The sequence below is a fragment of the Penicillium oxalicum genome, chromosome I (genome assembly GCF_001723175.1).
Source record: "Penicillium oxalicum strain HP7-1 chromosome I, whole genome shotgun sequence".
Lineage (NCBI taxonomy): Eukaryota > Fungi > Ascomycota > Eurotiomycetes > Eurotiales > Aspergillaceae > Penicillium > Penicillium oxalicum.
The window spans coordinates 5,629,835-5,648,113 of NC_064650.1; the positions used below are offsets into that span (position 1 = coordinate 5,629,835).

Below are 18,279 nucleotides of genomic sequence, written 5' to 3' on the forward strand. Positions count from 1 at the left end.
GTGGTCGTTCTTTTCTGGCTTCCTCATTCAATCAACCCTTTGTCCCGCACGATTTGATTACAAACTTACCAGTCTCAAGAACGGAGGGCCCTTTATGCCACCACCACCACCACTAGCCTTAATTCATGTCTATTTTCTGCTAAAAACAGCGCCAATGCCCATAAATCTCTTGGAACGTGTCCTGCAAATCCAAAATCACAGAGCTCTTGAGGCTGCGGTATTTCATTCGAAGCCGCCGGCTCGAGCTTTCCCCCTCGGGAGCTTTGCGGGAAGAAGAACTACCCGCTTGAACTCCGCAGAGTCTAGATGCCTTTGGCCCTACTGGCGTGTTTGAACTATAAATTCCGGGTAATTTGGAGAGTAGGTACTTTCTGTACTCTTGTACCATGGACCACACTCATTAAGCTTCCTGGTAGGTAGTACCTGCTGGGTAGTAGGTAGGTGAGCGGGACTCACCTAGTGCTCGGTACTAAGATCAGTATCAGAGATGCTTGGATTCTAAATTGAGGTTTCAGTGTCAAGGTTTTCACGGGCATTTTATTTAACTCAATAGTGAGACAATAGTTCTCTCCATCTGAAGCCTTATTTCAGGCTGAAGTGGAAGGTATCCATTGAAACATACACTTTGAAGCTATTGTGACTGTCTTCTCTGCGAAGAGACCCATTTCCTGTGCTCTTAGGCGTCTCTGGGTGAGGTTCTCTCAGAAGTCATTAATATGTGCAATGAATATACAAAATTTCTTTGAGAAAAAGGATTTTAATGGCAGTAGATTCATCCAAATCAAAAGAAGATGATAGATGAAAGAAGAAGAAAAACGATGGATGAGTGACGAGTATAGCATGTACATCCAAGCGATGGGCATGTGCAACACGACTGGATACCCTGATCAAATTCTAATTCGGCCTCAGCCCCGGCCGTTTATAGTAAGCAACAAATCCCTTTTCGCTCGATAACGATCAAATAGTTGAATATACCCCTACAAAACGACGACAAGTCAGCACCAAATAACTACCTACCTATTTGGTCAACCGTTCAATCAGACTATCCCCCACCAAGCTCACAAGCTTCCAGCTCCCTGGGCTCTCACTCCAAAAACAGCAATGGATACACATGGACCCTGGATCTAGAAAATTCCGCTCAGCCACCTCTTCCTTTCACTATTCAGATAGCTAGGTACCCACCCATGGTCCCAAACTATAAGGATTCAAGCCCGAGCTGAGCTTTGCAAAAAAAAAAATCATCACCGCCATTTCTAAAGGAATATTCCACCGTCTCTATTCTCACCGATAGTCTCGTCTACCTACCGTAGTTTGATCCATACCAGTGACTGGCACCTACCGGAGGACCCGGAGGTGGATCTTGCTCCATCTACACATCCTGAACGGAGTTGACATTGCTCTCCGGATGACAAAGCTCATGAAACTACATCCCACTGCATCCGTATGTGCATACTGGGCTTTCATAGGCATGAAAGGTAAGAGGACGGGGGATCCTCTATAGGTGCTTTTGTTTGATGGGACCCCCCTGTCGGTGTCAGCTTTGCAAAAGCCCTGGGCAGGATCCATCGAGTTGTCTGCACTTTGCTACCTGAGGACTAGCGGTGTGGACAAAAGTCCAGAAATGCATCCACCTGGGCAGTGGACGTTTATTCAGAAGTGCAGAAAACGATCATGTACTTAATCGGTGGACCTCTTCGTTGGGAAGGCGGATCGTCATTCAGCGGATCGTCTGTAAGGAACCTTTTCGAATTTAGAGTGCAGTACCTTTTTTTTAGAACGCTGGAAAAAAAAAAAGAAAAAAGAAAAAAAAAAGCATACATGCGACACCGGCAGCTTAAGTCTCTTTCGGGTTGACAAAAGTACAGATAAATTTCCATCAAATAGGGATTTTGAAACCAAAAAGAGTCAAAAGTGAATTCAAAAACTAAAGAGTAGCATTTCCACTGGTGTATCATTCATAAAAAAAAAACAAAAACAGAAGCCAACGAGATTCCCACGGACAAGAGTCGAAGAAAAAAAAAAAAGGGGGGGGGGGGGCAACATGGGGGAGAGATCACCAAATCTTCGAAATCGAAAGAACAAAAGCACGTCCCTGATCACACCAGAAAGGGTCTGGGCAGGAGAACTTCTCACTCATTTCACGTGTACATGAGTATACAAAAGCTTTGTTGAGGTCGTTTTGTAATCGTACATTTCTCTGTCATCAAATCAACCACCTTCCGCCTCTTCCCTCCCCCCCCACCATTACTTAGTCGAGTTTTTTTTTCTCTTTGCACATTATCTTGATTGGGGCGTGTCAGCCTCCTTTCTCAACCCGATATACAAAGTTCAGGGCGAGAAAAAGAAAATGAGGCTGCACCGCCTATTTTCGCTTCTTGTTTGGTCTGAGTTCACTTGAACATGCGCTTGAGTTTGGCGAAGAATCCTCCCTTCTTCTTCTCCGCTTGCTGATCACCAGAAGGCTCAGGCTCAGACTCTTGGGTCTTGGCGGCCTCCGGCTGGACTGACGTTTCAGTGGCCGTGGATTCCGCAGGGACAGTCTGCGCAGGCAGATCAACCGGGGGTTTGGGCTCCTCACCCCGAACAGCCGCCGGCTCGGGCTTCTTAGGCTCAGTGCCCGCCACATTGATAGGGCCTGTCGTGGCAGACTTGTCGGTTCGGGAGTTATTCAGAGCGGCAGCTGCGGCGGCGACGGCCTGAGGAGATGACTGGGTAGTCTGAGGAGGGAAAGGAGCCCCGGCGGCCGCAGCTGCAGCCTTGGGAGTCGCAGCAGAAGTTGCTGGGGTCTGCCCTTCAACCTCCTTGTTTTCGGTGGGCTTGGTGGCGCTTGTGGAAGTGGGCTGGGAAACCGCCTGGGCAGCAGTCGATTTGGAGTCGGCGCCTGTCAGCGCCGGAGTCGCGGCATTTGTTGCAGGCACCGGCTGGTCGTCCTCGGTCTTGGCCATCTTGTGCGGCTTGACCTCGTCATTGGAGAAGATGGGCTTTTCATAGGGACGCTTGGCGTGGATGGCATCGCTTTCAGTAGGGGCGGCCGGGGAAGTAGTCAACTCTGTGGGCGCGGCTGTGGACTGAACGACAGGCTCAGCGGCCTTGCTTACGGGTGCAACAGGTTCAGAGACGGGCGCAGGAGTCTCGGTCACCGGCGCGAGGGGTTCAGGGATGGGTGCAGATGTCTCGCTCGCAGGTGGGATGGACTCCGTGACGGGTGCAACGGGTTCAGAGACAGGCGCAATAGTCTGAGAAACAGGTGCGGCAGACTCTGGGACGGACTTGGACTCCTCCGCGGCGATAGGCACAGAGGCTTCGCTGACCGAGGCAACAGTCTCGGTCACCGGCACGGCAGGTTCATCGATAGGTGCGATGACTGGGGCAGTAGTTGCAATGGGCTCGACGGCCGAAGCAGTGAGCTCACTGCGCTCCGCTGTGACCGACTCGGTGGTCTTGGGACGCTCCGGGAGTGTGGAAGTGGGTGCGACAACCCCTGTATCAGGAACTGCTGAGATAGTAGGCTCTTCGGCGGCGACCTCGGAGGTGGAAGGGTAAGGCTCCGAGGCGATGGGGGAAGTAGCGGTGGTCGATGTGGGGAGAACAACTGATCAAAAAAGGGTGATGTGAGCACATTGTCATCTCTTTTTCTCCTTCTTTCCCTTCAGGTTGCTGGCCGCAATGACAGACAGATCTCTCGTTTTGTGATTTGAGCAATAATCCTCGGCACGTACCTTTGTCATCACCCCCGTTCTCCAGGTCGCGCGACACACTGGCCTCTGGCTGAGGAGGTTGGGTCTTGTCTTCAACCTCGTGTGCAACGCTTTCTCCCACCAGGGGTGCCTCGACCTTTTCTTCTTGCCTCACTGGCTCCTCGATCTTCTCGACAGCTGGCGCAGCTTGGTCTGCGACCGTTTCGGTCTCCTTGGTCTCGGTCACGGGCGCGACAGGAGCAGTGGTCTTGTCTGCGGAGGTCTCGGCCAGTTTTTCTTCATTCGCGGGCACCTCGGTCTTGCTGGCGACTGCAGAGTCGGCGACATTGGCGTCGGAGCCTTCCTCGACTTCATCCTGGGGCTTTCTACGCAACACAGAGAAAAATGAGGTTAGCGCTCCATTGCAACGAGACAATCACAACCAGGCAGACAGACAGGCAGGCAGGTAGACTGCCAGAGGGCACGCGACCACAGTCACCATGTGCCTCTCCCTTGCGAGACTCTGCTCAACGAAGGTACTTACACGACGTCCTTGACCGAGTCGACCACCTTGTCAACCGCGGCGGCAGCAGCAGGCTTCGCACCACCCTTGTTCTTCTTCTTTCCTCCCTTCTTGGCCATGATGGAAACGATGTCAAAGGAAAAGAAAAAATAAAAGGTCGGGCGGGTTGATTCTGTGTTGGGATGCGATCAGAAAAAAAGTCACGGCGCGATGACGACAAGAGTGCAATGCAATCTGAACCAGAGACGGGAAGAGACTCTCTGATCTGTCGTCCCAGGAAGACGAGGAGAAACCTGGAAAGACCGACGAGATGTAGACGTAGGCATAGGCGATGGGATGATGGACGACTCACCTTAAGTAGTGTACTAGAGATCGAGATGGGATGTCAAAAGGGTGTGGTCAATGGAAGCCTGGAAGGAGTGTGGGAATTGAAGGTGCCGACGGGAGTGGGCCAAAAGAGTCTCACCCCCCTCCCCTCGACCGTTCACCTCACAGGACGTGCTGGTCGCCGAGAGTGGGAGTAAGGGATGGCGATCCGGTAACGAGGTATGTTGGAAATGGTTCACTTGAGGGGATCCGTGGTTCTTCCAATGCGATGGCAGTGGTTATAGATTGCGTCGTGTGCACACGGAGAAGATGGGTTCTTCTGAGAATGTCTTTTTTTTTGAAATTATACTCGAAATTATTCTCTATCAGGGGATCCTGGTCAACTTTTGAATGCAGTCAACCTGTGCAGTTTGATGAGCTCTACAGAGAGTCTATCAATGGCAGCATGAAGAAGTGGTACAGCATGTGATCATTATTGTTTTGGGTCTCTTTTTTTTTGGTTCATTTGTTTGTTTGGCTAATGGGGCCAGCCTCGGCGCCGTTTACCCACCACACATTCCGTCGGCCGCTTGCAGCATGCTCGTTACGATCAGATTCATGTTGATCGTTCCAGCCTACACAAAAAAAGAAAAGAGAATGGATAAGGACAGATTGTTGATGAATAGGCTGTACAGGTTCAGCCATCTCCCAAAAAGTAACACTATCCTAAACGGCGCTCGTAGATTAAATGAGGGCGTCGCCGGTCGAATGTATAAACTTTCAACCTGCTCCCATCAATCCAATTGCGATCGAGTATTTCCGCCCCACAAGCGAGGGTATTCTGGCGCTCTGTGCTGGAGATGATAGGGATGGAGATTCTTCAGGGGAGTTTCTTGGGGGTTTGGTGACGTGCATCACCTGTTCATTCCAACAATTGCTTGTTATCAGTGTAACTTTGAAACACACAAGCTCTGGTACCTGCGGCGCGTTCGTCCTCCCTGTGACCATTCAAGTCGAATGAGGAGGCTAGGATGTGTCGTGTGCCTGGTTTCCAACCGACAGGTCAAGCTGCATGAATCTAAACAGCCCTAAGGCCCGATCGGGTAAATAGGGCTGCCGGACCCCTGTCACAACTTGACCAGTGCAGGACGCTAGGAGATTTCCAGGTACACTGTCTGTGCTCGGGGGGGTTTGAGAACAGGTGTAGACTGGATTCATGATTGAGAGTATCATACTTTAATGCTTTGGCCAGCCTATCATGGTCCAGTTCACTGGTTGAGGTTACTCTTGAGTCTAACAAGACTGGTAAGGCTGGTGATTACGCTCCATGGTCTTACCGCCTGTGCATTGGAGCCTCTTTACTTTCAAGAAGTTCAAGTACATCCAATCTACTCGAAAGATGACTAGGGACCACCGCATCTCATCCTGATGGTTGTTTTCGAAAATGTTTGAAAGAGCAGTCATCTTCCGTTCATGTGGTGTCCTTTAGATTGGATGCGATGGCGTCCCGAATACCCCTGTATAGGGTCATGAAGTTTAGAGTTGAGTTTGTAACCCTAGACATGACCGATGGGATTAACCCCCTATAATGACCATCCTTTAAACCACCTAGACTGGATATACCTCTGGTCTCCCGTCAAGGGCGCCTCAGTTGTGTGCATCTTGTGCGTCAGGGAGGTAGGTACCTACTAGGTACTTGGATGGACCTGAGATTAATCTCAACTCCAGGTGAGGCGGGGGGTTCATAGTTTGAGCGCTCCCGTCCTTTTTCTGCTCGTGAGAGGTTGGGGCACGTTATGCTAGGTCACTAGAATTGAGGCAGGTCCCTCGCTGTGGGTGTACCTGGATAGTCAATTCTTACCAGCACTCAACTGATTTTCATGGTATACGGGTTATTGAGGACTGACTGGTGGTGCCTCAGCATCCACCTCTTAAATCAAGGTTGCTGCAACGGGTGTCGGGACCGCGCCTTGAAATATATACATACCTACCCGGGTGACGAGAGGACGGGCACTCTTCAGATGAAATAGAATACGATCACTCACCAAGCTGAATATAACACAAGCAAATGCCTCGCTAGGTCGAGGATGATTCAACTGAAGACAAAAGCCCGAGATCTGAGTAGATGCGAACCTGTTGTGACGCGGATGGAATTAAACCTTGTCAGACGGGACGCGATCAAAAATATATATTGGACGATTGACAGCTGGCTCACGAGTCGAGAACCAAAAACGTAGTCAACCAGAAGCCAAGGTGGGAGAAAGTTTAAGAGACAAAAAGATTGACCGACGCAGGGGTCGAACCTGCAATCTCTTGATTCGTAGTCAAGCGCCTTGCCATTGGGCCAGCCGGCCTTGCTTGTTAAAGAGGGGATGAGAATACGAATTTATGAATCAAATCAACCTGCAGATGGGCAGCACGACAGCTGATTGGTTCAAATTATCCCGCACACTCTCTATTCTATGCAAGTCATTCTGATCGGATCCGATGCGCAATGCACCATGGGTTCTTGTCACGGTCAAGGAGTTGGTCAAGACTGACCTGGCTCAGCCGGGGGCATAAATCCCGCAACCGTCCACCGCGCATTACGCCTCACCGTCAATCCCTCTGGCCATTGAACGACCGAATCGATTCCCTCGAATCCTGATGGATTCCGGTCGGCCTGACAGTTTACATAATTTGACATTACAGGAGTCGAACGAGGCGCGTACTGAAATCACCCAAGTTTGTCTTCAGTGACCGTACGTACAGGAGTTGAGCCGGACCGTCCCCTGTGCACAAGACCACTCCTCTCGTCCCCCTGGGCGGTCCTCCCACGCCCGCCACGCGCCATGATCGCGACCAGGCGGGACGGGACCTGCGGTGGTGTCCTCTGATTGAACGCTGACTGCATCGGCATCCATTCCATTACATAACGGGGCAACTGTGCCGTGCCGAAAATCCGAGGAGAGAAAAGAAGAGGAACAAAACGACGACACACGCCCCCCACTGAAAGGACGGCATTGTGTGGCACTAATCTTGGGAGTCTCGGGCAAATGCAAATTACTCCTATCCAATGGATCCATTCGTTTGTTTCCATCTCTTGCTCGTTATCGTTGCGCTCCCCCCGCTTTTTCTCTCCGGTTTGTTCTCGTTGCCGTTCCTCCCGCGTGCATTTTGATCCAATCTGCACGCAGCCGCGTCATGTCCTGCTTTCTCGTCTTTTCTTACCACAGGCCAAGTCATTATTTGTCCCCCCCCCCCTCATGGATATGGAGGAGTGCGGCTCCAGCTGGGATCGTGTTGACGACGGTGCTCAAATGGTCGGTGGGGAGCTGATGTGCACCCTCTCAGTCTTACCCCTCCCCCACCAATATCCATCGTCATATGGAATCGTGGACACACACTTGGTGATGGATTCTTGATCATGGATCCAGTGATTTCCCTCGTGTCGAGAGTTCTAGAATCTGTTGCCCAGATTTCATAGTAATACCTTATACGCTATACGCCATAGGCTCTCCTTGATTGCACGGTGCAAGTCATGCTCGTGGTGCCTGAGAGTTCTGGCAGCTATGAGGTCAGCATGCCTGTACCCTGCCAGGGGTATTTTGACTCGTCAAAATCTGGACCTCCTCCGACTCTCTCTTTCGCTCTTTCGCCCGACGCTCGGTAGATCCGCGTCGGTGGGATGCAAATCGTGCAAAATGATGCAACCGTGAGGCTGTCTTGCCCATCCAGCTAGACCATGTCAAGGGTACTACAGTACTATCGCCCAGCGCAGGCAACAAGTTGGACACGACTGGTCCGGCCGGACCGATCCTGGACCCTTGTCCGTGATCATCCTGCGTGTGCTCGGTGGTCAACTGGTCACGGGTGTCGCGTGTGGGTTTGTCATAGGGACCAAAAACACCAGTCGTAGGAGCACTCATCATTGGAGAAGGGGGGCCCTGTCTGCTTTGACGCCGTAGAGAAGGGTAGAGTCTGTTGCTGCAGGCCTGCTGCATGCCTGCTGCAAACCCTCCTTCACCCTCCGGTTGCGGTCGCGGTTACGGCTACGCGGCATGCCGTCGTAACGCCCCCCAGGGAACTTCTTGTGTTGTTCCAGAATCATGCGAGGCAAGGTCCAGGCGGTTCGAGTTGACAGAGAGAGGGAAAAGAGGGAGAGAGAGAGTTTGCCACTCTGCTCCCGAGCCCCCCAGGACCGGTTGATCTTTCAGGGCCATGAATCCAAGTCCTGTTGGCCTCGAGCCTCTTCCCTGGAAATCGATCCGCCATTGCCGCGATCAAGGTCACAAAGTCTAATTGGCCTTGAGCCTTTCGCTCGTTGATTCCGCGAGCGTCGACCCATCTCCTCGTTTCCAACCCCGACCTTCCAAGAGGGACTCTTGGTCGTGGGGGAATATACACCAGGCACGCGGTCTGGGCCACCCCCCCGTGGCTGGCTCGATCGTCAACCTTGAACGATCAGAATTTGAAGCGCCGTCGGAACTCCTGATATCCAAGCATTCCATTGAACCAGAAAAATCAAAATGGAAAGTCAATTGAGCCTATACAACACCCAGTGCCGTGTTGGTATTGATGGTATCCACGTACTGTCCTACTGTAGTCATCGAGGCCCTCTGTCCCAGTTTCCAGCACGTACTGTATGCAGCGAAAACCGGGGAGCCACTAGCCCATGGACTAGAGTCTCACTAATCCACTTACTCTCCGTAACGACCAAGTCACCTACAGTACACAGCCAGAGCACGAACAAGTATCCCTGACGGAAATCATGATCATCATCAAGGCTCAACGCACGATGCAAGTGGATTGCGACCCTGCGCGATCCAATTCCGGCCACGAGGCAACGGAAATGGTCTGGGGGGGGGGCCAGACCGTTACTGCGCGCGTTGGAAACCTCCGGGACCAAAGTGGTGTCGCGATGAACCGTGGAATCGAGGAATCGTGGAATGTGCAATTCTGACCAGTTGATAAGAGACTTTGCCATTGAAAAATTTCAAAAAATCAAAAACCTGCCAAAAAGACCTCCCCAATTTCTCCGGTCCAGCGACGCCGTCTTAACCGAAAGCCAGTGGCCCCGATTCTTGCCCGCATTAGTGCGCCCATGGGCCCCCCCGGCAATCGGGCGGACCGCCAAAAAGAAAAAGTCATTTGATCGTGTCATATCTATTCCACAGTGGCCCTGCGGCAATCATCATGGTAGTCCAGTGTGAATTTGGGAGGCAAAATCTGGTGCCGTAATATTTTTTTTGGATGTGGTTTTTCGCAGGGACACCAGAGAGAGAGAGCGTGTGTGTGGATCGTGGAAGGGTACGCCCCCGAAACCAGTCAAGTTACCTCACTAAACGTGACGGTACTCACGACTCGTATTGAAGAGTCCGGACGACCGACTTACTGACGATGGTCGGACTGGCATTCCCCATCGCCTTCACCGAAGGCCCATCGTGGGAGAAGAGGGCCTTCCCCACACACGTCCGGCATTGCAGCGCACTGAATCATAAATCGTTATCTTCGATGAGTATTGTTTACAGTATGAGCATGTAGTCCATGTACAATGATTCTCACCAGAAGTCTTGGTTCATGGGAGATGACACTTTAAAGGGAATCGCTCGGAAATCATCGGTATGCGGTAGTTTTGGTAGACTGGTAACCTCTTCTGGAAAACCATCTCCCGTCACTGGAGATCGAACGTGTATAGTAGGGTACAGACTATAGAGTAGTCGTCCATGGGCACCGTATGCATTTGTCGACTCTCATCATGCCAATGGACGGTCCTCCCGGTCCGCAGGTGTGGTCCGACTTGGCTAAGAGTCTTCGCAGGTGGCCCTCCTGCCTGATGGAGGATGTAATGATTATCCTGGCGTGGACCATCCTGACCTTTGGGGGTCTTATCGCCGTTGCATCCACCGGTTCCATTCCAACTCCGTATGGCCCCCCCCCCCGTCAACTCCGGAATTCCCTCATCGGGGTTCCCCATACTGGTCGTATTGCCTATAATCCACACCAGATCCTCCCTTTCCTTCCACCGCGCTTCTTTTGAGTGTTTCTTATTTTCGCTACACAATCTTCCCTTTGCCAGATTCCACCTCTCCTCTTCGACCCATCTCCTCTCTACTCTCTCCATGAAATGATTCAATCTTGTTCGCATCGTTCTCTCGGTTCTTCGTGCTTGCACACCCTCTGCGTGCCTTCCCAACGTGGGATCGGTCTGCCACTGTGAAAGGGATATTTGGTTGAGAAGTTGGTGAATATTCTTTTTTGGGGGGAGTTCTGGTGGTGTGGCTGCATCTATATCCAAACGACACTGTCCGTGCCTTGATCACCTCCCATCTGCCGTTCGAACCCGTACGAAGAGTATTTCGACTTGGGGAATTCCGTGGAGGCACAACCACGCACACACCATGTCTTTTCGTGATCGAGTCAAACGGGTCTTTCGCCGTCCCTCCGCCGGCAAGACCGAGAAGCACGGCCGACCGAAAGTCGAATATTATCGTCGGGGAGAAATTCCTCCCTCCAAATTCAAGGGTCCCTTCGACAAGGAACATCAAAGACGCCTGGCGGCCTGGTCATTTGACGGCGCCATGGCCGATCGTCCCAGACCGTCAGATCTGTCGCTGTCTCCGTGCGCCACCTACGACCTGCCACCAAATGACTCTCTCGGCCCTCTGGATCCGCTCGACAGCGACGAGTATGACCTTTCTCCCGACGTGCCGATCGACCCAGGTATGTACTAAAAATAATTTCTCCTGCACACCTCTCTTCCTCTACCACCACCACCAGCACGGCCGCCCGCCGCCAAGGAGAAGATCAACGGTGCACATGAATCAGCCCCCCCCGACCCAACGGGGGAATGAATGTCAGTCATGACCACCCGGGTAATCTCTACCTGGAATCAAGGACATCTGGACAATGTCCTTTCGTGGCTGTATCTGTCTCTCTGTCCTGTCTTGTTCGGTGTGCCTGGTCTGGTTTTGCCCAACCGACAGTGGTTGATTTCTCGCCGATTTACCCGAGCATAAGGATTTTTCTTTCTTTTGGGCTGACCCTGGATGCCTCAGGTTTGACCGACGCCGACGCCGACGCATCCGGTCCCGACGTGATGCTCGCCTCGCTGGACTTGTCCCGCCCCACCGTCGGCTCACAGTCCTCCACCGCCGTCAATTCCAACTCGGAAAGCTACTCGGGCTCCTTGATGACGCTCCTGCCCGATGATCATCCCGTGCACTTTGCTGACCCGTCGGATGACCCGATCGCCTTGCTGAAGGAGTCCATTCGGTACACGTCACCCATCGTCCGGGCCATGTCCCCCGCCGCCTCTCCCTACCCCATCTCCCCTCGTGGGAAATCCAAGGGACTGCCCTTTTCTCCAGAGGATCTGACACGGGCCTTGATCGCCGTGCAGGTTTGCGCCTAGACGCCTCCTTCTGCCGGCCCGGACTTCTTATGCCTTCCCCTCCTTTTTCCTCCAATGTCCTTGCCTCATCGTGGCCCGATGCGGACCTGGATCTTCCTCTTCCGCTTCGGCGGCCTCGACGTGGGCAGATGAGGACAACCCCGTCTTATCTCTCTTCCTGCCTTTCTAATACCACCGCACCATCTATTCTGAGGCGACTCGATGTCGCCGTATGCGTCTCCTCGTCCGCCTTGTCGTGTTGACTAGACCTTTTTTTTTTCTCCCTCCCTCCGATCTAGGATCTATGGGATCTTGGAGCGGTCTGATCTGAAAGGCCGGGGGCGCACTCACATCCGTCTCCGTCTGTAACGATCTACAACGCATCCCCGACGACCACGATTCTGGGTCTCTCCATCTCCCAGGCCCGATGAACCACACGATCATGGCTGGCGCCAGATGTGGTTTTTTTTAATTCGCCTGGTTTCTTCTTCATCTTCCCCCTTCTCCCTACCCCTTTCACGACTCAGCCTGGAAATGAGAGCTTGATCTCTCCAAAACTCGGCTGTGCTCTTTCTGAACCCTTGACCTCTTCTTTGATTTCTGCATTTGAGCGTATACCCGTTATTTTGGCGTTTTTGACCCTTTCGACAGGGGGGGCAGAGCATCCCACCCGATAGGAGATTCATCACGAGTCCCGCTGGGGATGGCGATGACCAATCCCCGGATCTAGACCTGTTGTCTTTTTTTCTTCTTGTTTTCTCTTTTCCACCCTTTGATAGATGAGATGAAAAGTTCAGAATGAGATAATGAACAGATGATATGCAATTTTTCTTTGTGATCCGTGTAGAGGGAAGATCAATCGAGAGATTCATCGAAAGAGAGAGAGAGGGAGAGAGGGAGACCCTGCACGGTGCGCGGTACAATCATCGACAGATAAGAAATACTCAACCACTATGGAAATTTCTCAGGAACCTGCTCTTCAACCCAAGGATAGCAAATTGGTCAATTGGTGGAGAATACGCAGTGGCTGTACCTATCTACCGTAACAGGATATATCTCGCCGTTGGAACTCTACGGGGAAGGATCAAAGGTCATCTGATCAGTGATCAAATGTCCCCTTTCTCCACTTGCCGAATCCAATCGGAAGGATATACATCTCCATTCTCTATTGTTTCATCCTCTTTACCTTTGCATCTCGCATCTTACATCGAGGATCCCGTCATTCTTAAAAATTTTTTTGGATTATGGATTTATATTTTCTTTATACTGATCCTCCATTTTTTTTTCTCTCCCATTTTGTATCAAATTTTACCATTCGACCATTCGAGTCTTGGATGATTGAAGAATTTTAAACCTTGGAATTCTTTTTCAAAAAAAAAAAAACAAATAATCAATCCCGATTACACGTACTAAGCCACCCCATCGTCCACAGCCTACACAGTCCTTCATCTTTCAACAACCCTCTCGATGATTACAATGGAAGGTTCGTATCCTAGAAGCAGAGAGATCGATTCTTTTCCCTCACACTAGCACCAATAGGGATAAAAGTCCCCATCCCAACTGCCTTGTCTCTACGTAGTACTGTTAAAATAGTACAGGTTTTCTTTTTTTTTAAAAAAAAGACCATGATTTACATTTTCCGGGAAGATACAAGATATCAAATACAGTGTTACTTACCTGGTACATACTATATTATTTTATTCAACTGTCATGTTGATAAGGATGAATATTAATTTTCAAAAATAACTCTATCTTAGGAAAACACCCCCTCCCCTCCAATTAGTTAGGTAGCTATCTTACAAAACGATAGTGACACCAAGGATCAAGAACACTAATCCATCGTAATACAACCCCTCAACCCCCACCCCTTTTCAATATCTTCCAACGCCACGGGACAACGGCGGGCGGGAAGGGGGGGGGGGGGGGGGGGGAAGTTCCTGAAGATCCGCAGATCGCCGGATTGATGTGGGGAAGTGGTGGAAGAGACCGGCAGTCTACAGTATTTTTACGAGAGAAGGAATATGAAAGGGATTGAGGAACGGGGGAAAACGGTAGGACCGGATCATGCATTGCATTGGCAATCTATGTACTCTGTGGTGTGTATTATTTATTAGGAGTGGTATGTATGTATATATGTATATATGCCGAGTTAACGTGGAAGGATTGAAAAGTTGATCTGATCTGATTAGGTAGCCGGGGACTATATGGGAGGTGAATAGGTGAATGATAGAATGATGTAATACCTAGATATTCGACGTAGATGTGGGGATTTGTGAAATTATCTCGTGTGCAACGCCTATTTCTTCCCCCCCCCCCATATGGTTCCAAAGGTACTCTATTTGGGATGGAGAGGTGGGTGAGTGACACTCCGTTTTTACTAGAGGGCAAGACGCGTGACTGAAAGTGGAGAGTGTGGAGAAAGTATTAAGTTTTGGCGCTCAATTTAGAAAAAGTAGGGCTTCATTTATGCACAGATTAAAAGCGGGAAAGACAGGCGAAACGCTCAGTGAACAGGGAAGAAAAGGATCAAACAAGGGAACAGAAAGAGCAGAAGAAACAGAAGAACACAAGCAGCAAAGAGCAAGTGAATGAAGATCCAGCTTCATGGCGGGCAGGATGGAGTGAGAGCGTGATTCATAAAGAGTAGAGGGCAGTCTTTGAACGGGCATGGAATTAGGTCGTTGGCGGAAGAGGAGAGCCCATGGCGAATGTGAGGCTGGAAGAAGACTATTTGGTCTATTTGGAGGGAAGAATTGCGGAAAATTCAGTGTCGGTGTTGGGGAGTCGAGGAAGGATGAATAGAGTTCGAGTTGAAGGGACGTCGTTTGCTGTCCTGGGGTTTCAAATCAGGCCTCTCTTGTTCGTGTCAAGAGAAGGGGATCCGATATAGTCCCGAGCAGTAGCAACAGCAACAGCAGCAACGGCAGCAGCGGTGAATGCAGATGGACGTAGTGCAAATTCAAGACCTTTTTTTTACTAGATGGTCCTTGAATTAGTGACTTTCTTTTAAAACCACAGACAACCGAGAGGAGAGTGGTGGACAGTCAGACGAGCAGGATCACTCATACCTCTTGACTAGGGGCAAAGAAAAACACTCCTCCTCTAGTTGTAAGAATGCCCCGTGTGACAGGTGAGCTTGACGGTGATCTTGTACGACAGCCAAAGGAGAAGTTTCCAATCCACACCCTCGCTGGAGCCAGATCTCGTGTTGGACATTGTGATTTGAACTACGCGGAGCCACGTGCACAAAAAAAAAAGGGAAGAAGACCCAAGATTAAAGCACAGACGGGAGATGGAAGCAAGACTTGAGAACAGACGGTTATTGGGAAATCTTCAGTGGTGCCTGTTTGGTGGGATGGAATTCAATCTCGCAGGTGATTGGGAAAGAAAATAAAAGGTGGTGAAATCGACGGTGGGAGATCGCCAGGTTATATTTATGCTCCAATTTTTGAGACCTCGACCCCCCCCCCCCCCCCAAGTCTCACCAACCACCGTTTCCTTTGTCCTCGAAAAAAGTCCTCAAAAAATAAATCACACTTTGTGAAAACCCTCGCAGCCTTTGTTTAATTTTTTTTTTTCCTGTCCAGGGTTCTCATTCGCTCATGATTGGACATGACAGCTGGGCCGGCCTGCCTCGTGATGCTCCAGGCGCCCACTGGACTTTGGTGGATTGTCGCGGTGTCAAGTCTCCTGCTGGGTTTGTCGGGCTCCTAGGTCTTCATGCAGGACCTACAGACAAACTCATCGTACCTTCCAAGCTGATGTACTTTGTTCAAGTCGGACTCCACACAGAGTTGTTCCACGTACTTTTTTTTGTTTTTGTTTTTTCTCCCCGATGGTGGCCGATGTGATACCTGGAAAAAAAAGCAAAATCCTGACAGGTCTCATTTCTTAAACAAAAAAAAAAAACAAAACAAAAGGAGGATCCTGGGTTCGATCTTCCGGAAGCAGGGAAAGGAAAATCGAATTGACAGATGGGGGCCAGCCATTCATTCATGAGATATCATACAGGCCAAAGGCTGATCTTTGGTGTCTTCTGGCTTTGACATATTGGCCCCCCTCGGGAGGCCCGCTGCGGGAGAAAAGTCAGCTGTCACGATCGCTTTGACGCTGGCGTAGTGTAGGAAATTCCTTTTCTTTCTTTCTTTGTTGTTTCATTTGGACCAGTTGAACACGTTGTCCAGCCCAGTTTTAAATATCTTCTCGAAGAGATTTCTCGACCAGAGAATTAAAAAAAAAATCAAATCATCAAATGATGTAAGATATCGAGCTCTCTCACACTAGTGCCTGATCACCATCTGTACCTAAGGGACTAACTGGGTAACTGCCCTACTTTCAGTAGTACCTTGCGTAGTGTAGGTCCTTCCGGCTTAGTACCAGTCCAATTGTACCTTTGTCAATGACCCACCCACGCCCGATCTTAGTGTGTCTCGAACATACTACATGTACTACTGTCCTCCTGTACAGGTACATTTTTTTTGGATTTTTCTTACAGTAAACGAATGGATCCTCGCGGCGGACCGTAGTTCTGGGACACAGAGCTCAGCAGAATGGATCCCGTCATCCGGTACGTAAATCCCGAGCAGTGCCAGGCGGCTGGAACCCTGACGCCAGATGATATAGATCCAACACAAAAAGCAAAGGGAAGCCAAAAAAAAAAGAAAAATGCTCCGACAGTTCAAATCGACACCGCCTCAGTCTGTTTTTAGGAGCTGATTGGATCTCGTCGAATAAATCGGGAACAATGGGCTTCACATTAATTAGTGCCGCATGAAGAACCTGGTGCCTGGTCAGCCCGGTCAAGGTCACATGACCGTTGACGCCCTGGTTTTCGAAACGCATCGGGGGGCTTCCGTGCAGACAGATCGATCGTCTTGTTGTGTTCTCTCTCCCTCCCTCCCTCTGCTTTCTTTTCTTTTTCTTTTTCTTTTTCTGCTGTTCTTCCTTCGATTCTTGTTCCAGGATTGTCGGGCATCTAGCTCGCTTCTCCGGTGCTTACCGCCATCTCTGCAGGAACCATCGGGGAACAAGAAATCATCGGCCTCTTACCGATACAAAAGTCCCCCGAGCCAAACGGAACGCATTCCTCGAGGTACCCTCAGTGGATCTGATTGTCTTTCTTTGCTTGTTCCCAGCAAAATGGGCCTGGATCTCAACAAAAGTCGGTATTTTCCACGCGAGGTAGCAAAGAAAGAAAAAAAAAAAAAGGGAAAGAAAAGCCCGACCTCATATCAATCTCACACCGTGAAACTGGGAAACTCTTTTCCTGATTTCCAGACGGATGGATCAGGGTTCAAGTGAGGCTGGGACATCCCACATGGGCCAAACGTTAGTTTGTCAATGCCGACTCGACTTGTTGCAATCCATCGAGCTGAGGGTTTTTTTTCGGATTTTCTTTCTTTCTTTCTTTTTTTTATAGCTGTATAGTTCTGAAATGTCGCGGTCAAAACGAGGGGACCGTCTTCTCTACCTTCTAGGAGGAAGGAACCCAGGTGCTCTGATTGTCCGAATGTCCGTAGCTGGGACGGATAGTAGGACATGATAGGGAATGGAGATCCGGGCCACCTTCCAGTCGCAAAGCCTATTTGGCGTTTTTCAAAGGACAGACAAATGCTGCAGCCACTTGGGTGATTCGAATGAGAATCCCAAGAATGAAATTCTCCAGAGTGGCCAATCGTAACTGCAAGAACGGTCAGAATGATTGAAAATCTTCCCTGACCGCCATCTATCGATCGACGGGTCACGAAGAGGAGCCACAGGGGATGTCTACCGACATGAGTTGACTGCGAACCTCGCCGATCTATGCACCTTTCAACACTTCCCATTCCCGGCCCATTGGAATACGATCAACGTCCACGCCGAGAGGGAGAGAATTCTTTAAAAAAGAAAAAGGCCAGAAGATGCGATCCCAAAAGCCACAGTATTGGGTCGACCGGATCGTGAGAGCCGAGTCCCCACCGAGGTAATACAATAGTACGGAATTTGTTGCATTTGCCGAGAAGTATGGGAGGACGGCTCTCTGTTCCAGACGCAATGTACAATCAAGATCAGTCTCACCCTTCCTGTCTTGAAACCGGAAGCTGCGATGTCAGTCCGGCAGGATGGTGGATCTGTCTGACGCTGAGATGAACCACAACGAAATGAAAGCCACGAGACGGGCTAGTGGCACAGCCGCGTCGAATAAGATGTCGGATAATCAGGGAATGATCCAACACGCATCCCCAGCCTATTGTAACAGACCAGCCGCTATTTTTTCTCTCACAAAAAGGTTATTGGGAAAGATGTGACGTTGAGGAGGCGAGAGGTGTACCGGATAACATGTGTTGGGGAGGTGAAGCAGTCGACGTGACCGCCGCTTCATTATTGAATCGATCGAGGGGGTTGGGGGTGATGAAGTCGAC

At 50.3% G+C, this 18,279-nt stretch overlaps 4 protein-coding genes and 1 non-coding gene across 5 annotated transcripts; 1 reads left to right on the forward strand and 4 right to left on the reverse strand.

Moving 5' to 3' along the window:
* Positions 1 to 2,390: 2,390 nt before the first annotated feature.
* On the reverse strand, positions 2,391 to 4,319 carry POX_a01858 (uncharacterized protein; the record flags this gene model as incomplete). Its single annotated transcript, XM_050110782.1, has 3 exons — positions 2,391 to 3,592; positions 3,720 to 4,063; positions 4,222 to 4,319. The coding sequence occupies 3 exons, from the start codon at positions 4,317 to 4,319 to the stop codon at positions 2,391 to 2,393; spliced, it is 1,644 nt and encodes a 547-aa protein (XP_049974550.1).
* A 2,469-nt stretch (positions 4,320 to 6,788) lies between these two features.
* POX_tR025 lies at positions 6,789 to 6,860 on the reverse strand. The gene has a single exon. It is a non-coding gene; the product is annotated as a tRNA-Arg (tRNA).
* Positions 6,861 to 8,063: 1,203 nt separating this feature from the next.
* On the reverse strand, positions 8,064 to 9,472 carry POX_a01859 (uncharacterized protein; the record flags this gene model as incomplete). The annotated part of the gene is made up of 2 exons (XM_050110783.1): positions 8,064 to 8,506; positions 9,190 to 9,472. 2 exons carry the CDS (start codon positions 9,470 to 9,472, stop codon positions 8,064 to 8,066), a joined length of 726 nt encoding a protein of 241 aa, XP_049974551.1.
* Positions 9,473 to 10,886: 1,414 nt separating this feature from the next.
* POX_a01860 (uncharacterized protein) lies at positions 10,887 to 11,899 on the forward strand (the record flags this gene model as incomplete). The annotated part of the gene is made up of 2 exons (XM_050110784.1): positions 10,887 to 11,208; positions 11,544 to 11,899. The coding sequence occupies 2 exons, from the start codon at positions 10,887 to 10,889 to the stop codon at positions 11,897 to 11,899; spliced, it is 678 nt and encodes a 225-aa protein (XP_049974552.1).
* A 3,081-nt stretch (positions 11,900 to 14,980) lies between these two features.
* On the reverse strand, positions 14,981 to 15,094 carry POX_a01861 (uncharacterized protein; the record flags this gene model as incomplete). The annotated part of the gene is made up of 1 exon (XM_050110785.1): positions 14,981 to 15,094. The coding sequence occupies one exon, from the start codon at positions 15,092 to 15,094 to the stop codon at positions 14,981 to 14,983; it is 114 nt and encodes a 37-aa protein (XP_049974553.1).
* Positions 15,095 to 18,279: the final 3,185 nt, after the last annotated feature.